The sequence below is a fragment of the Epinephelus moara genome, chromosome 20 (genome assembly GCF_006386435.1).
Source record: "Epinephelus moara isolate mb chromosome 20, YSFRI_EMoa_1.0, whole genome shotgun sequence".
Lineage (NCBI taxonomy): Eukaryota > Metazoa > Chordata > Actinopteri > Perciformes > Serranidae > Epinephelus > Epinephelus moara.
The window spans coordinates 8,923,781-8,939,183 of record NC_065525.1 but is presented as its reverse complement, the minus strand read 5'-3'; the positions used below and the strand labels follow the sequence as shown (position 1 = coordinate 8,939,183).

At 39.9% G+C, this 15,403-nt stretch overlaps 1 protein-coding gene across 1 annotated transcript in view; it reads left to right on the top strand.

The window, feature by feature from the left end:
- The window catches only part of LOC126407811 (septin-7-like), a 63,399-nt gene extending 48,330 nt beyond the window's left edge, over positions 1–15,069 (top strand). Inside the window, exons 9-13 of the mRNA XM_050073035.1 lie at positions 8,214–8,265; positions 8,360–8,485; positions 9,222–9,357; positions 11,895–12,040; positions 12,639–15,069. Coding sequence (XP_049928992.1) covers positions 8,214–8,265; positions 8,360–8,485; positions 9,222–9,357; positions 11,895–12,040; positions 12,639–12,678 — 500 coding nt within the window. The 3' untranslated portion in view covers positions 12,679–15,069. The remainder of the gene's footprint in view (positions 1–8,213; positions 8,266–8,359; positions 8,486–9,221; positions 9,358–11,894; positions 12,041–12,638) is intronic.
- The last annotated feature ends 334 nt before the right edge of the window (positions 15,070–15,403 follow it).

Sequence of the window (15,403 nt, the reverse complement as noted above, 5' to 3'; positions counted from 1 at the left end):
AAAATAATTGAGGGCTGACATTACTTTCTTTAAAGGCCCTGACAAATCAAGCCGATGGTTGGCTGTCGGTCAAAGTTGGGCCATTGGTGAGCTTCTGCCGCCCTCGTCCTCGTCGGTGAGGTATGTCCCACACCGTTGCCCCCCGTCATCCCCCATCGGCTTTTTTTTTTTTTTTTTTTTTTTTCCCCCGATTCAACATGTTGAATTGCCGTCAGCAAAGCGGAGCCTTTGGGTGAATGAAATCACTCTGATTGGCAGTTCAGCTCAGCGCACAAGAAGAGAAACAGAATTGAGCAAAGTGAACAGAGAGCTAAAGTCAAGAGGGAGTGAGACCAAAACAAATTTGTTAGATAAGGTAAGATTGTTTTTTTATGATCTTTTGTTGGTGTAGAGAGTTATATCCACTCACCCAGGCGCAGAACGTACATGCTGGTTGACTGTCGGCTGTAGCTTTTGTAGTGTGTTCATGTGCAACTTTTATGGCCATGACAGCGACACAGCAGGGGGGCTTTGTTCGGCAGGGGGGCTTCGTTCGGCCTTAAGAGGATGTGGCACGCTAATTTTTTAAGCTAGACACTAGACAACCTAAGGCATCCATTGGTACCAACCCTGTCGATATAGCTTGTCAGGAAGCCAGGGAAGATTGGCTAAATTTTAGTGACGAAACAACTGATGTGGCGGTTTTCAAAGAGGTCCTCTAATCTCATACCTCAAGATAAATGAATGAAAATAGGTTCTATGGGTACCCATGAGTCCCACCTAAACTTGAGAAGACTTGTTTCCAGTAGTTTTGTTCTATACAGTCAGTGTACTCCCTCAGATTAAAGCTGTATTTTTGTCTTTTTAAGAAAAGGACAACCAGCCTATTTTAAGAACAACAAATTGCCTAACATGTATGGATACATAACACATTAAAATAGTTGTGGAACTCAAAATGTTAACTGTCTATACACATCAGACAATTACTAACATTAAATGTAAGAAAAGAAACAAATATATCAGTATGTGATTCCTTAACTCTCCATACTGACACTTTTTTAACCAGCCTATGTCCTGAAAGTCAGTTATGGCTTTTGGTTTTGGAATGCCACCCCAAGATTTTTAAAGTTATGTTTCAGACAGTTTGGAAGCTGTTGACTGCAACTTTGAGCTTGTTTAAAGTTCCTATATGTAGCTGAGTTGAGTGCTTCTGATTCCAAAGGGAATCAAAATCCGCCTGTCAGCTGATGTTTGCCTAGAGTTAAACTTTTTTTTTTTTTTTGAGTCTCAGTGGGCAGCACCAGAATGGTTTTGAACATCAATTCTCAATGACTGGCGGCTTGTTGCTTCTTCAGTTTATGAGTCTGTATGTGTGAATGGGGGTTAACAGTGACAACGACTGTTGGACGTGGAGAACTTTAAAACCTCCACATTTAATGAGAGTGTTTTTTACTTTTTTTGTCTTGAGATTGGGAAGTAAATGGGCTGCAACATGTTCCTAAAAATAGAAATAACAATTACATTTTGACAAGTATGAAGTTATCTGGCAGTTAATACATCGTTACCTTATACACCCACCTGTCTTCCCCTCCACACGAACAAACTCACATGCACACAGTTCTTTCAGTAGTGCTGGTCTTGACCCTGATAGGGATTCTGGAAAAAAAAACAGAGGACAGACATAGTGTATCTTGGGATATGTTGTTTCAGTATGGCAGCAAACACTGACTGATCCAACCACCACTAGCCACGATAAACTGTTGTTGCTCTTACTGGTGTGTTAGTTTCCATTTGTTTCAAAGTCCTTTGAAAGATGATATACTGTATATATCTTTATATAAAGTATTATACCGTTGTTGCTCTGTGGTTGACCGTTTATCAGTCTTTCACTTTTTCATTCTTTCTTTTCTCTCTTTTTTCTTTTTTCTTTGTCTATTCTTTTCCATGACTGACAGAGGGCATTTTTGGTAAACCAAACCATCTTTCACTTAATTTCAGCCTCATTTTCTCCAATCCTCCTCTTACTCCTCCTCAGAGTGTTCCCCAAACTCTCCGTCCCACTTTCCCTCCACTTTTCTGTTGCTGTGCTGTCTCATCATTAGGCTGATGGTCAAACCAATGCTCTAATCAGACTTGGGCTGAATACTTTTCTAAGTTCTGAAACACACCATATTTTGGAAACATCTGAAAACAAATAACATTTTATAATGTGAACTTACTATATCTTGAAGTACAAAAGAACAACGACACCAAAATCATTCATGTGTTCTCAGTAGAATAATGGCCCCCTTGCTGAAATCTATCATACACCATGCAGAACGAGCCTCTACAACCAGAACTGTGTCCAAAGTAAAAAGACTTCACCTTTGTAAAAAGATTCTAGTGGTGATTATTAATATATCATTTAGATATTTAAAAAAAATTAAATTTCATTAACTCAGTGTAGCTGATGTTGTGGAATTTAGTCTTGAACAGGATAGTACTTGGACTATTCACACTACATGTGATTCTGCATCGGTGTGTCCGGGTTTATTTTAACAAATACTTAAAGAAAGCAACCATAAGTCCATTCACTAAACAGCAGTGTACATCTTCTCTGCTCCATGTTGGTCATTATCTGTATCTTGGTTGTTCGAAGCACTACTCTTTCATATTGGAAAGAGTATACTCTTTCTTATCGTATTTTATAATTTGGCATACATTTTACAGCCTTACCAATATTTGAGCATTTTTTATTGCTAGTTGCACCTTAACAGCAAGACATTGTGGAGAACCAAAAATCCACCCCCTCCCCCAAAGGGAAAGACGAACCAGGCTACACCAGAGCAAAACTACTTGAACCTATTTTCATCACTGTCTCACTCCATAAGCACTATTTAATATATTCCTCATGCCTTAGGGGTATTTAAACAATCTCCATTCTTTGGACTATCAGTCACTATAGTGTATGCTAGGTGTCACCATAGAGAAAAAGGCCTGTGATTTTGCCGGGGGACACATGAATGATTATCTTTCTTGTATTTGTATCACTTAATTTGATAGTCAACCTGTAAGACAACCTCACTGTATGTTTTTAAAGGATAATTCCAGTTTATTGCAGCTTGGGTCTGATTTTGATTGACTTTTACTACTGTTTTATATCAGTTACTCACCACAGTAATGGCTGAGATGTGGGAACAGGGTGACCTCAATACCACAAAGTCTGAATGGGCAAGAAACAGACAGGTTGTAAACAAGCCAGCATTTTAGCCAGACAATCTAAACCACTTAGGCCTTATCTACACAGATGTGGGAATTTTTGAAAATGAAGTGGACGGAAAAAAAAATCCCTCAAAAAAATCTCTGTCCACACATTGGATGTGTTGTCAAGTGGATAGAAAACCAAGAGGCGACGATATAAACATGGCACTAAAGTCATGCAAAGAAGATGATGTTGGCCAGTCAGAAGCCTGAAAAACAGTTATTACCGGAAGGCTACCTGGAGCAGTGACCTCTGTGGTGCATTCTGACGCCTCTGTTCTCCACTGTAGTTTAAGAGTAACTGTACATTTATGTGTAAACATGTAAAAATTCCTGTTAGCAAGGTTAGAGCCAGTACTATTTTGGCCACCTCAGCCATTGCACAAAATGTCGCCTTACTTGTGGCGCCTCACAAACAACGTAACGGTGCATGCTCTGACTTTACAGGCCAAAAACTCAGTTTTCCCTCAAAACATGTGAAGACTGAAAACCTTCTCCCTGGATGGAATTTAACAAAAGGTTCATTTCCAGGGACCTAAAACGCAGTTTGCATGTGGATGAAAGGCCAAAACGCATAGAAAAAGCAAGATTTTCAAACATGTCCACGTATGTACAGAAAAGCCCTTAATTTGGACGTAAAACTGAAAGTAAGCGTGCCTAAAATGTTGTTAAAAATAAAACCAAAGTATAGGAACACTACAGCTGGTAGTAAAAGCAAGTAGGTCGAACAGTTTGGGCAAATATTTTACCATTTGTTGTTTGTTCTCTTCCAAAAATGTTAGGCTAACCTTGGAGCTTGTTGAAAACCTGTATGATTGTCTGGCTGCTTGGGTTTCTTTTTAATGATGTCACTGTGTTTCTTGATCTCAGCATTTAACTTGGAGAGTATATTGATATTACTACTGGAAAGAATATTGGCCAGAATTACAAAAACAGGACCGAACATGGTTTCCCACACATTAATTTATTTGTGGCAGCCTGCATGATTAAAACATCTGCTGCCACAAATAGATTTTTAGAGTCTTGGAGCTGGACTGTTCATTTGGAGCGCTATTGGAATATATAAATATTCAGTTATTTATAGCTCCACACTGTCAGAGTGCATAGCACACTCAGGGCAGAGATGAGAGATGGAGAAGCAGAACATCAGGTGCATTGAAAGTAAAACCTAACTGTTCATTCTGCTGGATCTAAAAGTCTGTATTCACTCGCAGCAGCTGTTCCTCTCATCCTTGATCTGATCTGATCAGCTCTGAACAGATCGAAAGATGAATTATCCACCCCATGAATGACAAACTGCGGCTGAGAAAAAAAGAACTCATGGGGGGCTCCGCCTGCGCTGCATTCATGGATGTACAAAAACCTCAGAATTTAGAGACGGGACACAGAATGATACAAAGGGACACACAGGCATTAAACAAGAAAGAAAGTTTGCTTGTTCTCCCCACCCCATCACCAGCTACCACCACCCTGACTCTTATTCTGTGGGAAGCACTGCCAAGGTTGTAATAAACAGGAATTATCCTCTATTTGATGAGGCTTACTTGACATATCTCAAAATCCGTGTGGTGTTGTCAGCAGATTTAAAGCCTTCACATCCTCACTTGTTGTCCCAGGTCTGATGCTGTGAATAGTCATGGAGAAAACTAGAGGCTGTTTGGTGCTGAAGCTACAGCTGCAATAGAAACATCACTCTAACGCTGTGGTTCCCTTCTCTGCTCCTGTGGTATCCCATACTGTTTTACCGTTTCATTTCAGTCCTGCTTCACCACATGATTCAACTCACTGTATTATGCTGGAGTTGAATTGGTTGTGTTGGTGCAGGGTGAGAACGGTGCACAGGCCTTGCTGTATCACTGGACCAAGGACTGGGATCCACCTTCCTAACGCATTGCTTATAAATTCATTATAGGTTCATGAGCAATTAATGGTGAGTTAGTGTTTTCCAAAAAGGCATGTAGCAGCTCATTGAAGTCATCAAGGTAACATGTGGTTTGGTATCATGAATTCTCACTCATTAGCATATTTGGAATTTTAATGTAAGGCTTTTAACGCAGACACATGTTGTTGAAACAGTTGTGTGCTCTTGATTCATTAAAGCCGTTCATCATCATGGCCTAAATATACACTGCTAGTAGATAAAGCGCTCAGGCTCAAAACACCTGATGGACTAAGGCAATTTTCAATTTTAAGTCCATGATTGACAAATAAAAACACTAAAATGACTGGAATTTTTTAAAAGGACCCGGAGTATGCATCAGGTATTTTCTGCCATTCATCAACAAATAAGATCTTTATATTATTAGTTACAACCTTTTTTTTTCCTATGACCCTTGACCCCACTGAGCTCCTTCACTTATTCCCTCATTGAGACTTGCACCCCCAACTGGTCATGCATAGATCCTCATATAACACCCCCTCCAACCACCACACTCCCTCTACAAGCCCTGCGCTCTTTAGTCAGTCAGCTTGGACACATGCAGGTTATGGTGTTGATCCGGGCCAAATCTGGGCTGAATCTGGGCCAAACATAGGCCGATTCTGGGCTCGAACCGGGCCAGGTCTGAGCCATAATTAACCCAGCTGCTCCAGACCCAGATTTAGCCCCCGCTGGGCGCAGACAGTAACTGAAAAACCGTACCCCTCCCCTCCGTCAGAGCTCCCTCCTCTAGAAGAGACAGAAGGTCATTGGCTGGCTTGGGAGGCCAAGGGGCGGGACTGCTTAAGTTTCATCAATGGTAAGGTGTCCTCCTTATTCGCTCCCCTGATGATTGACTGCCAGTGGGGTGGAGGCTAACCAGTCAGGAGCAGCGTATTTGATGAAGAGGAGGCTGGAGATCCACCACATACATCGTCAGCAGCAGTTTATCTGCAGTCCTTTTCCAGAATCCCATCTGACCGTGTAACCATGTCTTTGTTGTTATGATGAAAACTCACAATCATCTAACTGCACTCTGTTGAAATGAGACCAGTTCTGTTTCCTGTTGTCTGACCAAGAACTCTTGTTCGTTCTAACTATGTGGCGTCCAACAGTGAAAGGCTGTGATCAGATAGGAGGCTTTGTTTTGTGCCGAAACTTCGACTGTGTGTAATGTGATAGGGCTTACTTGTAGCGATGAGTCTACAGAATATTCACCAAACTTTGCAGTTTCCTTCAGCTCTATGAAGGATTTCAGCGTTTTCCAACTGGCTGCTCTTTGGCGGCAGATTTACTGTGCAGTCCTAATGGTCTAATTAATGTTGTTTCCAGCAAAATCAGGCAGCTGTTAACATTAAAACAGCTCTGATAAACATTTTGTCCTCCATCTACTCCGCACCAAGCAGCAGACAGATACATTTAGAGACTAGGTGGTAAAAATTGTAATAGCATTTAGTAGCTAAATAGCCAAATCATTTTCTTGGTGTTGGTGGAGACCAAAACAGAGCTAAACAGTGACTGAATGCTGAATTGGCATTTATCTGGTAGCCAGAAACACAACCCAAATACATGCTAATGTTGCTCTCTGCCTGCTGCAACTATTTGTCACAGCATTACAAGCTGATAATATATGACTGTAGTGTTGACAGCTTATTGCTCTTACCCCAGGTTGCCAAAAAATCTTTTAATGCTGCTTTGAGGTTGAGCTGTCTTTTGGCCGGGATGTATGCCACATCTTTTACCGCCTGGAAAAAACTGAGGTTGGACGCTGGATATCTACTCATGTGCCAACTCTGTGCAAACTTTCAAGGGCATGGAGGCAGGTTGCACCTGACATTTCCAAGCGACCATAACCAGCACTGTATCATAGTCTACTTAACAGAAACCCCAAGTTCAGGGCTGATCTTCCTCCACGCACTGTTTTTTTATGCTTCTGTGCTAGCGACAGCCGTGGCCTAAGGCATTATGTTTTCAGGTTGTTTGTCCATCTGTCCCACTCATGTGAACGTGGTGTCTCAAGAACGCCTTGAGGGAATTTCTTCAAATTTGGCACTAATGTCCACTCGGACTCAAGGATGAATTGGTTAAATTTTGATGGTCAAAGGCCAAAGTCACTGTGACCTTGCAGCCACGCTATTCCTATGTACACAATATCTCAAGAGCACCTTGTGGGAATTTCTTCAAATTCAGCCCAAATGTCCACTTGGACTCAACAATAAACTCTTTGGATTTTGGTAGTCAAAGGGCAAGGTCACTGTGACCTTGAGTCGGTCTTATTTTCATGAACATAGTTAGATAATCACACAAAAGAAAAGAATGTTTGCAACTGCACTGTTTGCTGTTGAGACGGACGTCTCAGTTGTCTAAACTGTAACACAACTGAGACATTTGTGCCTGAAGCTTCGATACAGTTTGTTGTAGACACAACCTGTTGTAAGCCAACCCAGTAAAAAACAATATGAAAGTCATATACTCATAGTAAAACCGTCCTATGTGATCATGGCCTGATGTCCCTCTGCCCTTTGTGCCCTGTTAATGTGCTACTACAACTCATCTTGTATAATACCTCCGTTTATTGGCTACACCTGAAGATACCCTTCTTTCAATATACCCCCTCCCTTTATAACCTACGAATGAATGAACTTGACATACTGTGATATGTGTGTGTTTGTAACAGTAGGTCTCCATAGAGATTAATAACTTGAATTTTAACTTGGAGAGGTTTTGCTTATGTTTTTTTAACTGTTGTCTATATTGCCACTACACTGTTTATGTTTTATCATGTAAATAATGCACACTACTTCTGTGTTGATCTCACTTACCAAAGACACAATAACATTTGTTTTTGCTGGGACTGCCCCTCAATGTGAACACATAGCCAGAGATAGACCCCAGCAGTTGACATTTACCCAGAGCGCCTGTAAGACAGGTGTGAGACTGTATCAGTTTCCCTTGGAGCCAAATAATGATTATTGGGATTATTACTGGGAGTAGTGTTCATGTGTACTAACTCTGATATCTCTGTGTCCCTCTCCCTCCCACTCTGTCTTCCTCTCTCTCTCCCTGTGTGTTTCAGTGGAGAACGGTGAACACTGTGACTTCACCGTGCTACGCAATATGCTTATAAGGTGAGATGGCTCTCTCTCTTATATTGCATTCCTCTTCTTTCCTCATCATACACCTTTGTACTTACTTTTTTTTCTCTTTCTTCCTGTTCCACAGAACGCATATGCAAGATTTAAAGGACGTCACCAACAACGTCCATTATGAAAATTATCGTAGTAAGAAACTCGCTGCCGTCACCTGTAATGGAGTGGACACTTCCAAGACCAAGGGACAGCTCACTAAGTATGCCTCGGTTACTAAACCACTGCTTTCATATTTATAATGAGAAAAAAACCCACCACTTTAGATTTAGAAAAACTGCTCACCTTTTGTTTTTTTTTGTTTTTTTTAATGGACTGCATTTATATAGCGCCTTCTATGTTACCAGACAAAGCACTTAATAATTTGCTTCCAGGGTGTCTGCAGGTCTTAAAAAAGTTTAAAATGTCTTAAATTCAATTTTTTAAATATCAGGCCTTAAAAGCCATAAAGAAGCCATAAATCTTAATATGTGAGTTCTTAATTGCCACAAATATTTGATCTACTTTCATTTATTCATCTTTTACTTTCTTTATGTCAATACGAGTCAAGCTTTTCTGCATGAAAGTCCCCATTTCTGATGTTAAAAATCTTAAAACCTACCTAACTCTGCAAAGAACCCCATACTAACTACTTGACCCGAATACCAATTTGCACTTCTTGAATAAGAAAAAGATGATTTTTCCAAAAATCAGTCTTAAATTTGGTTTAAAATTATTTTGAAAAAGGTCTTGAAAAGCCTTTAAGAGTCAAGGGGAGAGCAACTTGGGGTCTTGTTCAGGGACACATTGACATGCAGACAGGAAGAACTGGGTAGTGAATCACCAACCTTGTGATTAAAGGATGACCTGCTTTACCTCCTGAGCTGCAGCCACCCCAAAAAGGTGAACAGAAGAAATTACAACTAACTGTTAACCTCTGCCTTCACTCTGGTCAACAGGAGTCCCTTGGCACAGATGGAGGAGGAGCGCAGGGAGCATGTCATGAAAATGAAGAAGATGGAGGCTGAAATGGAACAGGTCTTTGAAATGAAGGTGAAGGAGAAGAAGCAGAAACTGAAGGATTCAGAGGCTGAGGTGGGTTTGAGGTTGTAGAGTACACATATTGGACCTTTGTATTTTTTTCATGGTCAACATTTAAGGCATCCAACATGATGCAATTATTTGTTTTCTAAAAGTCCAACGACTTACCTGCAACATCACAGTGGCTTTTATGTGTTCCATTTAAATGCTTTATATTCCGGCAGTATGCTGATAAACAGGTCATGCACCTAATTACTGAAGCTGCCAACAGTCCAGTGGAAATCCAGTTTGAAACTATTCATTGTAAAGTCTTAAATCTTTCTGTCTAAATCAGATTGCCTCTGAAACAGTTTCTATGTAAGATTTCTATTTTGGCCACTTAACTTTTATTCTGATTGTCTGGCAAATAATTTCTAGTAACCCCGCAGTATAACCAGACTTCTATGATGCACGTGTTTGTTTGCCATTCTGAATGAATGAACCAGTAGTAAAGGTAACAACAAAAAACAGTGGGGGTTAGTTTAAACACTTGGAACTACAGTTACTTACATAACTAATATGTCATTCTTTACCATAAAATAGTCGTTTGTCTCAGAAAAAAAAGTAACTCAAGATCAACTTACTGTCTTTTTTTGGAGGTTTAAACAGCATCTCAGTCTTCATTAGTTGAAGGAGTTTGCAAAGTTGTCATGGAGATGAAGATAAAGACAGCCAGATGTGGATAAAAGCTCTGGAAATGGCTAGAACTGTAAATGGACCTTGAGTTAAAAAAAAAAATTGGTCAGATTTTTAAAAAAAAAAAACACATTAGCATGATTTCATGCTTTTGTTTTCATGAATCTTGACATTTAAATCAATGGGTCAGCGGTTAGAATCTTTAGTATTAAAGGGTAACTGATATTTTCAAACCTATCCTAATGTTTTCTATCTAGGAAACTAATGGGAACAACATTTTTTGAAATTGGTCCAGAATTGATCGAGAGCACGGCAAACGGCAGCATCACACAGGGTGCAGTGCAACCACTCGGGGCAATATGCACCATCAGTGTATGTCGACTATAATTGCTTGTTTTTGCCACTGACAGACTCAGATTGTTATTCTAACGCCTGGCTCACACTACATCATATCAGCTCGATTATATCCCGACACAGCGTTGTAAGGTAACGGCATGGATCGTGAACGACAACGACTGTCGTACGGGATAATCCGTCATTTAAACTTGTGTAGTGTGTCATAGTATACGACAACCAATGCCACGTCTGGGGCGCCCCATGACGTTCCAACAGAAAGTCTAGCATGTTTGATTTTCTTTTGGTCATTCACAACTGCTCCCGTCACAGCCGTCAGTTTGACCAATAGGAACACAGAGCAATCTGCTGCTGTAGACAACTGTACGGCAACAAAACCCCAGCTTTTTAGATATTTCCTCTAGGGATGTTACCACAAAGAGTAAAAAAGGAAAAATGATGGTGTGAAACAGCAGAGGCACTTTGTCAACCCGCTGAGTACTGCCATTAGCATCAAGCTAGCAAAGAATGTTATTTCTTCATAATGGAGACGGACACAAATTAATAACATTAGCAAATAGTGGCAGGGCTTTTACTCACCACAACTGCAGAGGCTCCCAGCTTCATTTGAAACAGACTACATTATAAAAGGGCCGTTATTTATTATTGCCTCTGTGTTTTTATATTTTTACTTTTTATCCGCTCCTGTTTGCCTTGATAAAGTTAATGCATCGCGCCATCATTTCAAACTCAACACTTCCTGTATCTGTGTAAAATGAAAGGCCCCCTATAACTTCTATTGGGAGAATCCCTTCATTTTCTTAAAAAGCTTTTATCGCCAAACCCACCTGACTCTATTTAAAGAAACCGTGATTTTAGCATGTGTAGAGCCAGCATATTTTCACATTTTAGAGGATGAATTAAGGGTTTATTTTAACCAAACCAGAGCTGGTGATTGTTGAAACATGAGAAAGAAAAATCAAGATAGCTTTAATGAGTGTCAATTTGTTTCCATCAACTTTGAATGAAGTGTGTGTTTTACAGTGATAAAATTACTGTTGAATGCAGTCTTGTAGTCTTGCAGGGATCCTTTTCATAACGTTATTAGACACTTACAATAACAATCTGATCCTTTCATTTGCAAAAACAAACACTTCTAGTGGTTGTAAGTTGACAATGCTCAATTGCCCATAGGGATTACATCACATCTGGTTTTGCTGCTGCTGGCTGCAGCAGTCTCGCATAATACTGGACCAATTTCAAACACTTCTGTTCCGATTAGTCACCTTGACACCGAAGCACTAGCAAATAGCGTCCAGGTTGGAAAATACCAAAGTTAGCCTTTAACGCTGGCTGCAGTGAAGCTGCAGCCCACAGAGCTGATAAACAGCTGCAGAGGAAATTGGAGTGGAAAAGTGACCAGTACAGCAGGAGTTTCATGTAAGACTGTGAAGCAAAAGGGAGACATTGCTGAAGAGTTAATGCGTCATATAAAAAATATTTATATGAGTGAATGACCAACTGTTTTTATTGAAGGAAGCATACAACCTGAGAGTGAGTCTATGTAATGCTTTGACCCGCAGCTGGAGCGACGCCACGAACAGATGAAAAGGAACTTGGAGGCACAGTACAAAGAGCTGGAGGAAAAGAGACGAGTGTTTGAGGATGAGAAGGCCAACTGGGAGGCTCAGCAGAGAATCCTCGAGCAACAGAAACTGGACGCCTCCAAGTCAGTAACACTCACACTTTTCAACAACTGACTAAAGTTGCTGTTTAACCAGCAGCATTGTTCACTTAGGTCTGCAGTACAGTGACTGATTGATTCATACGCCACATTTTCCTACCTGTGCTGCCTTCACTGACCTCTAAAGGTTACCAGCACTAAAAGGAACAACATCTTTACAGTTTTATCTCATGTGGCATGAAGTCTAGTTGGAATGATGAATGTGTTTATTTATTTTAGTTTATTTATTTATTTTATCTGGTGCACCAAGAAGCTTCTTCAGTTCTGAACTGAAGAAGCTTCTTGGATGAGAGGCGAAACGTCTTCAAGAAACGTAATCAAGTCCAGTTGCCTACGATATAGCACTTATGATTACCATGACCTGGATGACTGAGAATCTTCACAGAAAAATTAAGTGAAGGTGTATTTTGTTGTGTATGTAGAGTTGTGAAATGTTACACTCTCTTTTATCTAATTTTTCACTGATGTGAGTTACACAGAGGAAATTGAGGAATAGCAGTAACAATTAGACCAATAAGGTTTTTTCTCTGTTATTGTTCAACATAGTAAAGTAATATTCTCACTTTTCTTGTTTCTCCCACAGGACGATGGAAAAGAACAAGAAGAAAGGAAAAATCTTTTGAAGGGATGCGACCGGTTCCTTCAGTTTGACACAAACTCATTTTTTCATCATCCCCTCTGAAGTTCACTCGTACCGTGGCCCTCCGGACATACACACACATAAACAGATAAAACACTCAGCACATTCTACAACTTTCTTCTGTGTTGCATTTAACATGAACCACATGTGACATAGAGGCTTTTTACACACACACACACACATACATATACACACATGCAGATGCCCTCAGCAGCCCACATGCTCGTCTCTCTGCAGGGTTTCACTGTATCTGTTAAAACCTCTTGTTTTCATGGGGAATGCATGTTTTTGTGAAATTCTATTTTCCTATATTTCCTGACGAAGAGGAGAACCTCGAGTTCCTCTGAGCTACAGCACGGAGTTAACACATGGCAGGGACCATGCATAGCCATTTGTACACATGTAGTAGTTGTATGTTCTCTAGGTATTCCATAGATCTACAGATAGACGTACTATCCCTCTTCTCGACTCTCTTTCTTTTATTGTTCTCAGAAACAAATATTCACATTTAAACACCAGTCATAAAGACCTCAGTGAGAGTGTGTGAAGAGAAGGGAGAGTGTATGTGAGTGAAGGAACTGAATCAGGTGGCAGCTGAGGAGAAAGAAGTGGTGGTGTTAATGCCCGGTCACACCAGAAAGTGGCTTTGCAAAATTTGGGTTCTACAAGCTTGGTACTGATACAAGCTGATTGCTAACATGCTGGCCAGCCACTAACACTTGCCTTTTACTCCCTCGGTTTACTCATCGTTAGTTTCGTCACAAGTTTCTCCCTGTAGCAAATATGTCTTCTGAATAATGGACAAATATTCAGCGAACAGAACTTTTGTCCATTTAGCAAACTTACTGTTCTATTAAAAATATATATTTATACCTTTGATTCCCGTCTCATAACTGTCTGCAAAGCATTCCTTTGCGAAGCAGTGTAAACCCCAAAGCCAAAATGGCTTTCTCTATTTAGGACTCTCTGCCCTCTCAAAGGTCAGCACCGTCAAGATAGCTTGCTAATGGTCAACAGCACAAATTCCCCCAACTTCACAAAACTCTGCCCTCGCAAGCCAATTCACTGATGTAAATGTTGGTGTGACCGGGCCTTTAGACAGGATTTACAGTCGTGTGTGTATGAGCAGGTGTGTTTTATTAAACTGTGTTTGAGGTCATAGATACTGTCGGATCTGAATCAGACAGGCAGAAGAAGGGAGATCAGAAGAGCAGCCAGATTTTTGTCATTGCAGTGTGTTTCATATTTAAACAGAAGACATTATGCAAAAGCCTCATTGTTGTCTCTACAGGTTACAGTGATAACAAAGATGTTTTATATTGTGGTGTAAGTGATGGATGTTGTCATAGATCTGAACCCTGATGTCCAGCTTTTTGTGATATTTTCCCTTTGTGTCAAACCAGCAAAGGGATAATGGATCAAATATTCCTTAAACCTTAATTTCTCCCTGGACTCCTCAGAAAGATAACCGCTTGTTTGGAGAAGTTTGTTCAGCCATAGCTTTATCTCCAGCTTCACTAACCAGTATCATACATAACTGCTTCCTCACACAACCCCTCTGCTATTCTGTAAATTTCAGGTCTGAGTCAGAGTTAGAAAGCAGTGTGCTCCGACGAACCTTTAATAAACCTTTCCAAGAGTTTCCATGTTTTATTTTCATATGATGACGATATTATTAATACTATATGTAAGGCTGAAGAGCGACTCCTGGAATCCTTTGTAGTTTTGTTAAATGACTCACAGATTAATCTGTTATTTTTAGTATAGTTTTCAGACTGCCTGCAGTCTTAAACGTGCATTTAAAGCAACATGCTAAAGGGACGAACCTTACACCTTCAGCACATAAAAATCTTACCTGTATGGATTTGTTGATGATGGAAATGCTTATATTGTGTACATACTGGAGGCTGCTCAGTGGCCTTTTTTCTCTCTTTGTTATTTTTCAGAATATTATGCCAGGAAGTTGTACTCAGACCAGAACCTACCATTTAAATCTTGTCTTAACAATCCTCAAATACATTTCCATACATTTCTACCTGCACACACATACTGTATACATCTATGCCAATGAGTACACTTTCTCAGGACTGCTCTGTTACGCTATATATTTTCTCTTAAAGTCCAGAGAAAAGCAATGCTGTGGTCCTACAAGTTTAGAAAAAGTGTTTTGTTGTTTTTTAATGCTTGAGAGCCACTCGCCCTTCCAACAACACCAAGTTAAGACAGACATAAGTTTAGGTGGACTTTTCTTTTTTTTTTGTAATATTTTCTTTTCTTTTTTTTAATATGTACACTGTTTTCTGCTTCTCTTCTTTGTTTTATGTGTTCTGCCTCTAACTGTACATGGTTAATATTAAAGTTGACAAGGTTATGCTTTAACTCCCAATGTGTGCAAGTATTCTTTTAAACACGCTCATAAAATGAAAAAATAATGTGGAGTCAAACATTTAAAATCTCTGGATGGAGCTGTATTAAAACATACACGAATGTAAATACAGTGGTGTGAAAAAGTGTTTGCCCCCTTCCTGATTTCTTACTTTTTTGCATGTTTTCCACACTTAAATGTTTCAGATCATCAAACAAATTTAAACATTAGTCAAAGATAACACAAGTAAACACAAAATGCAGTTTTTAAATGAAGGGTTTTATTAATGAGGAAGAAAAAAATCCAAAGCTACATGGCCCTGTGTGAAAAAGTGTTTGCCCCC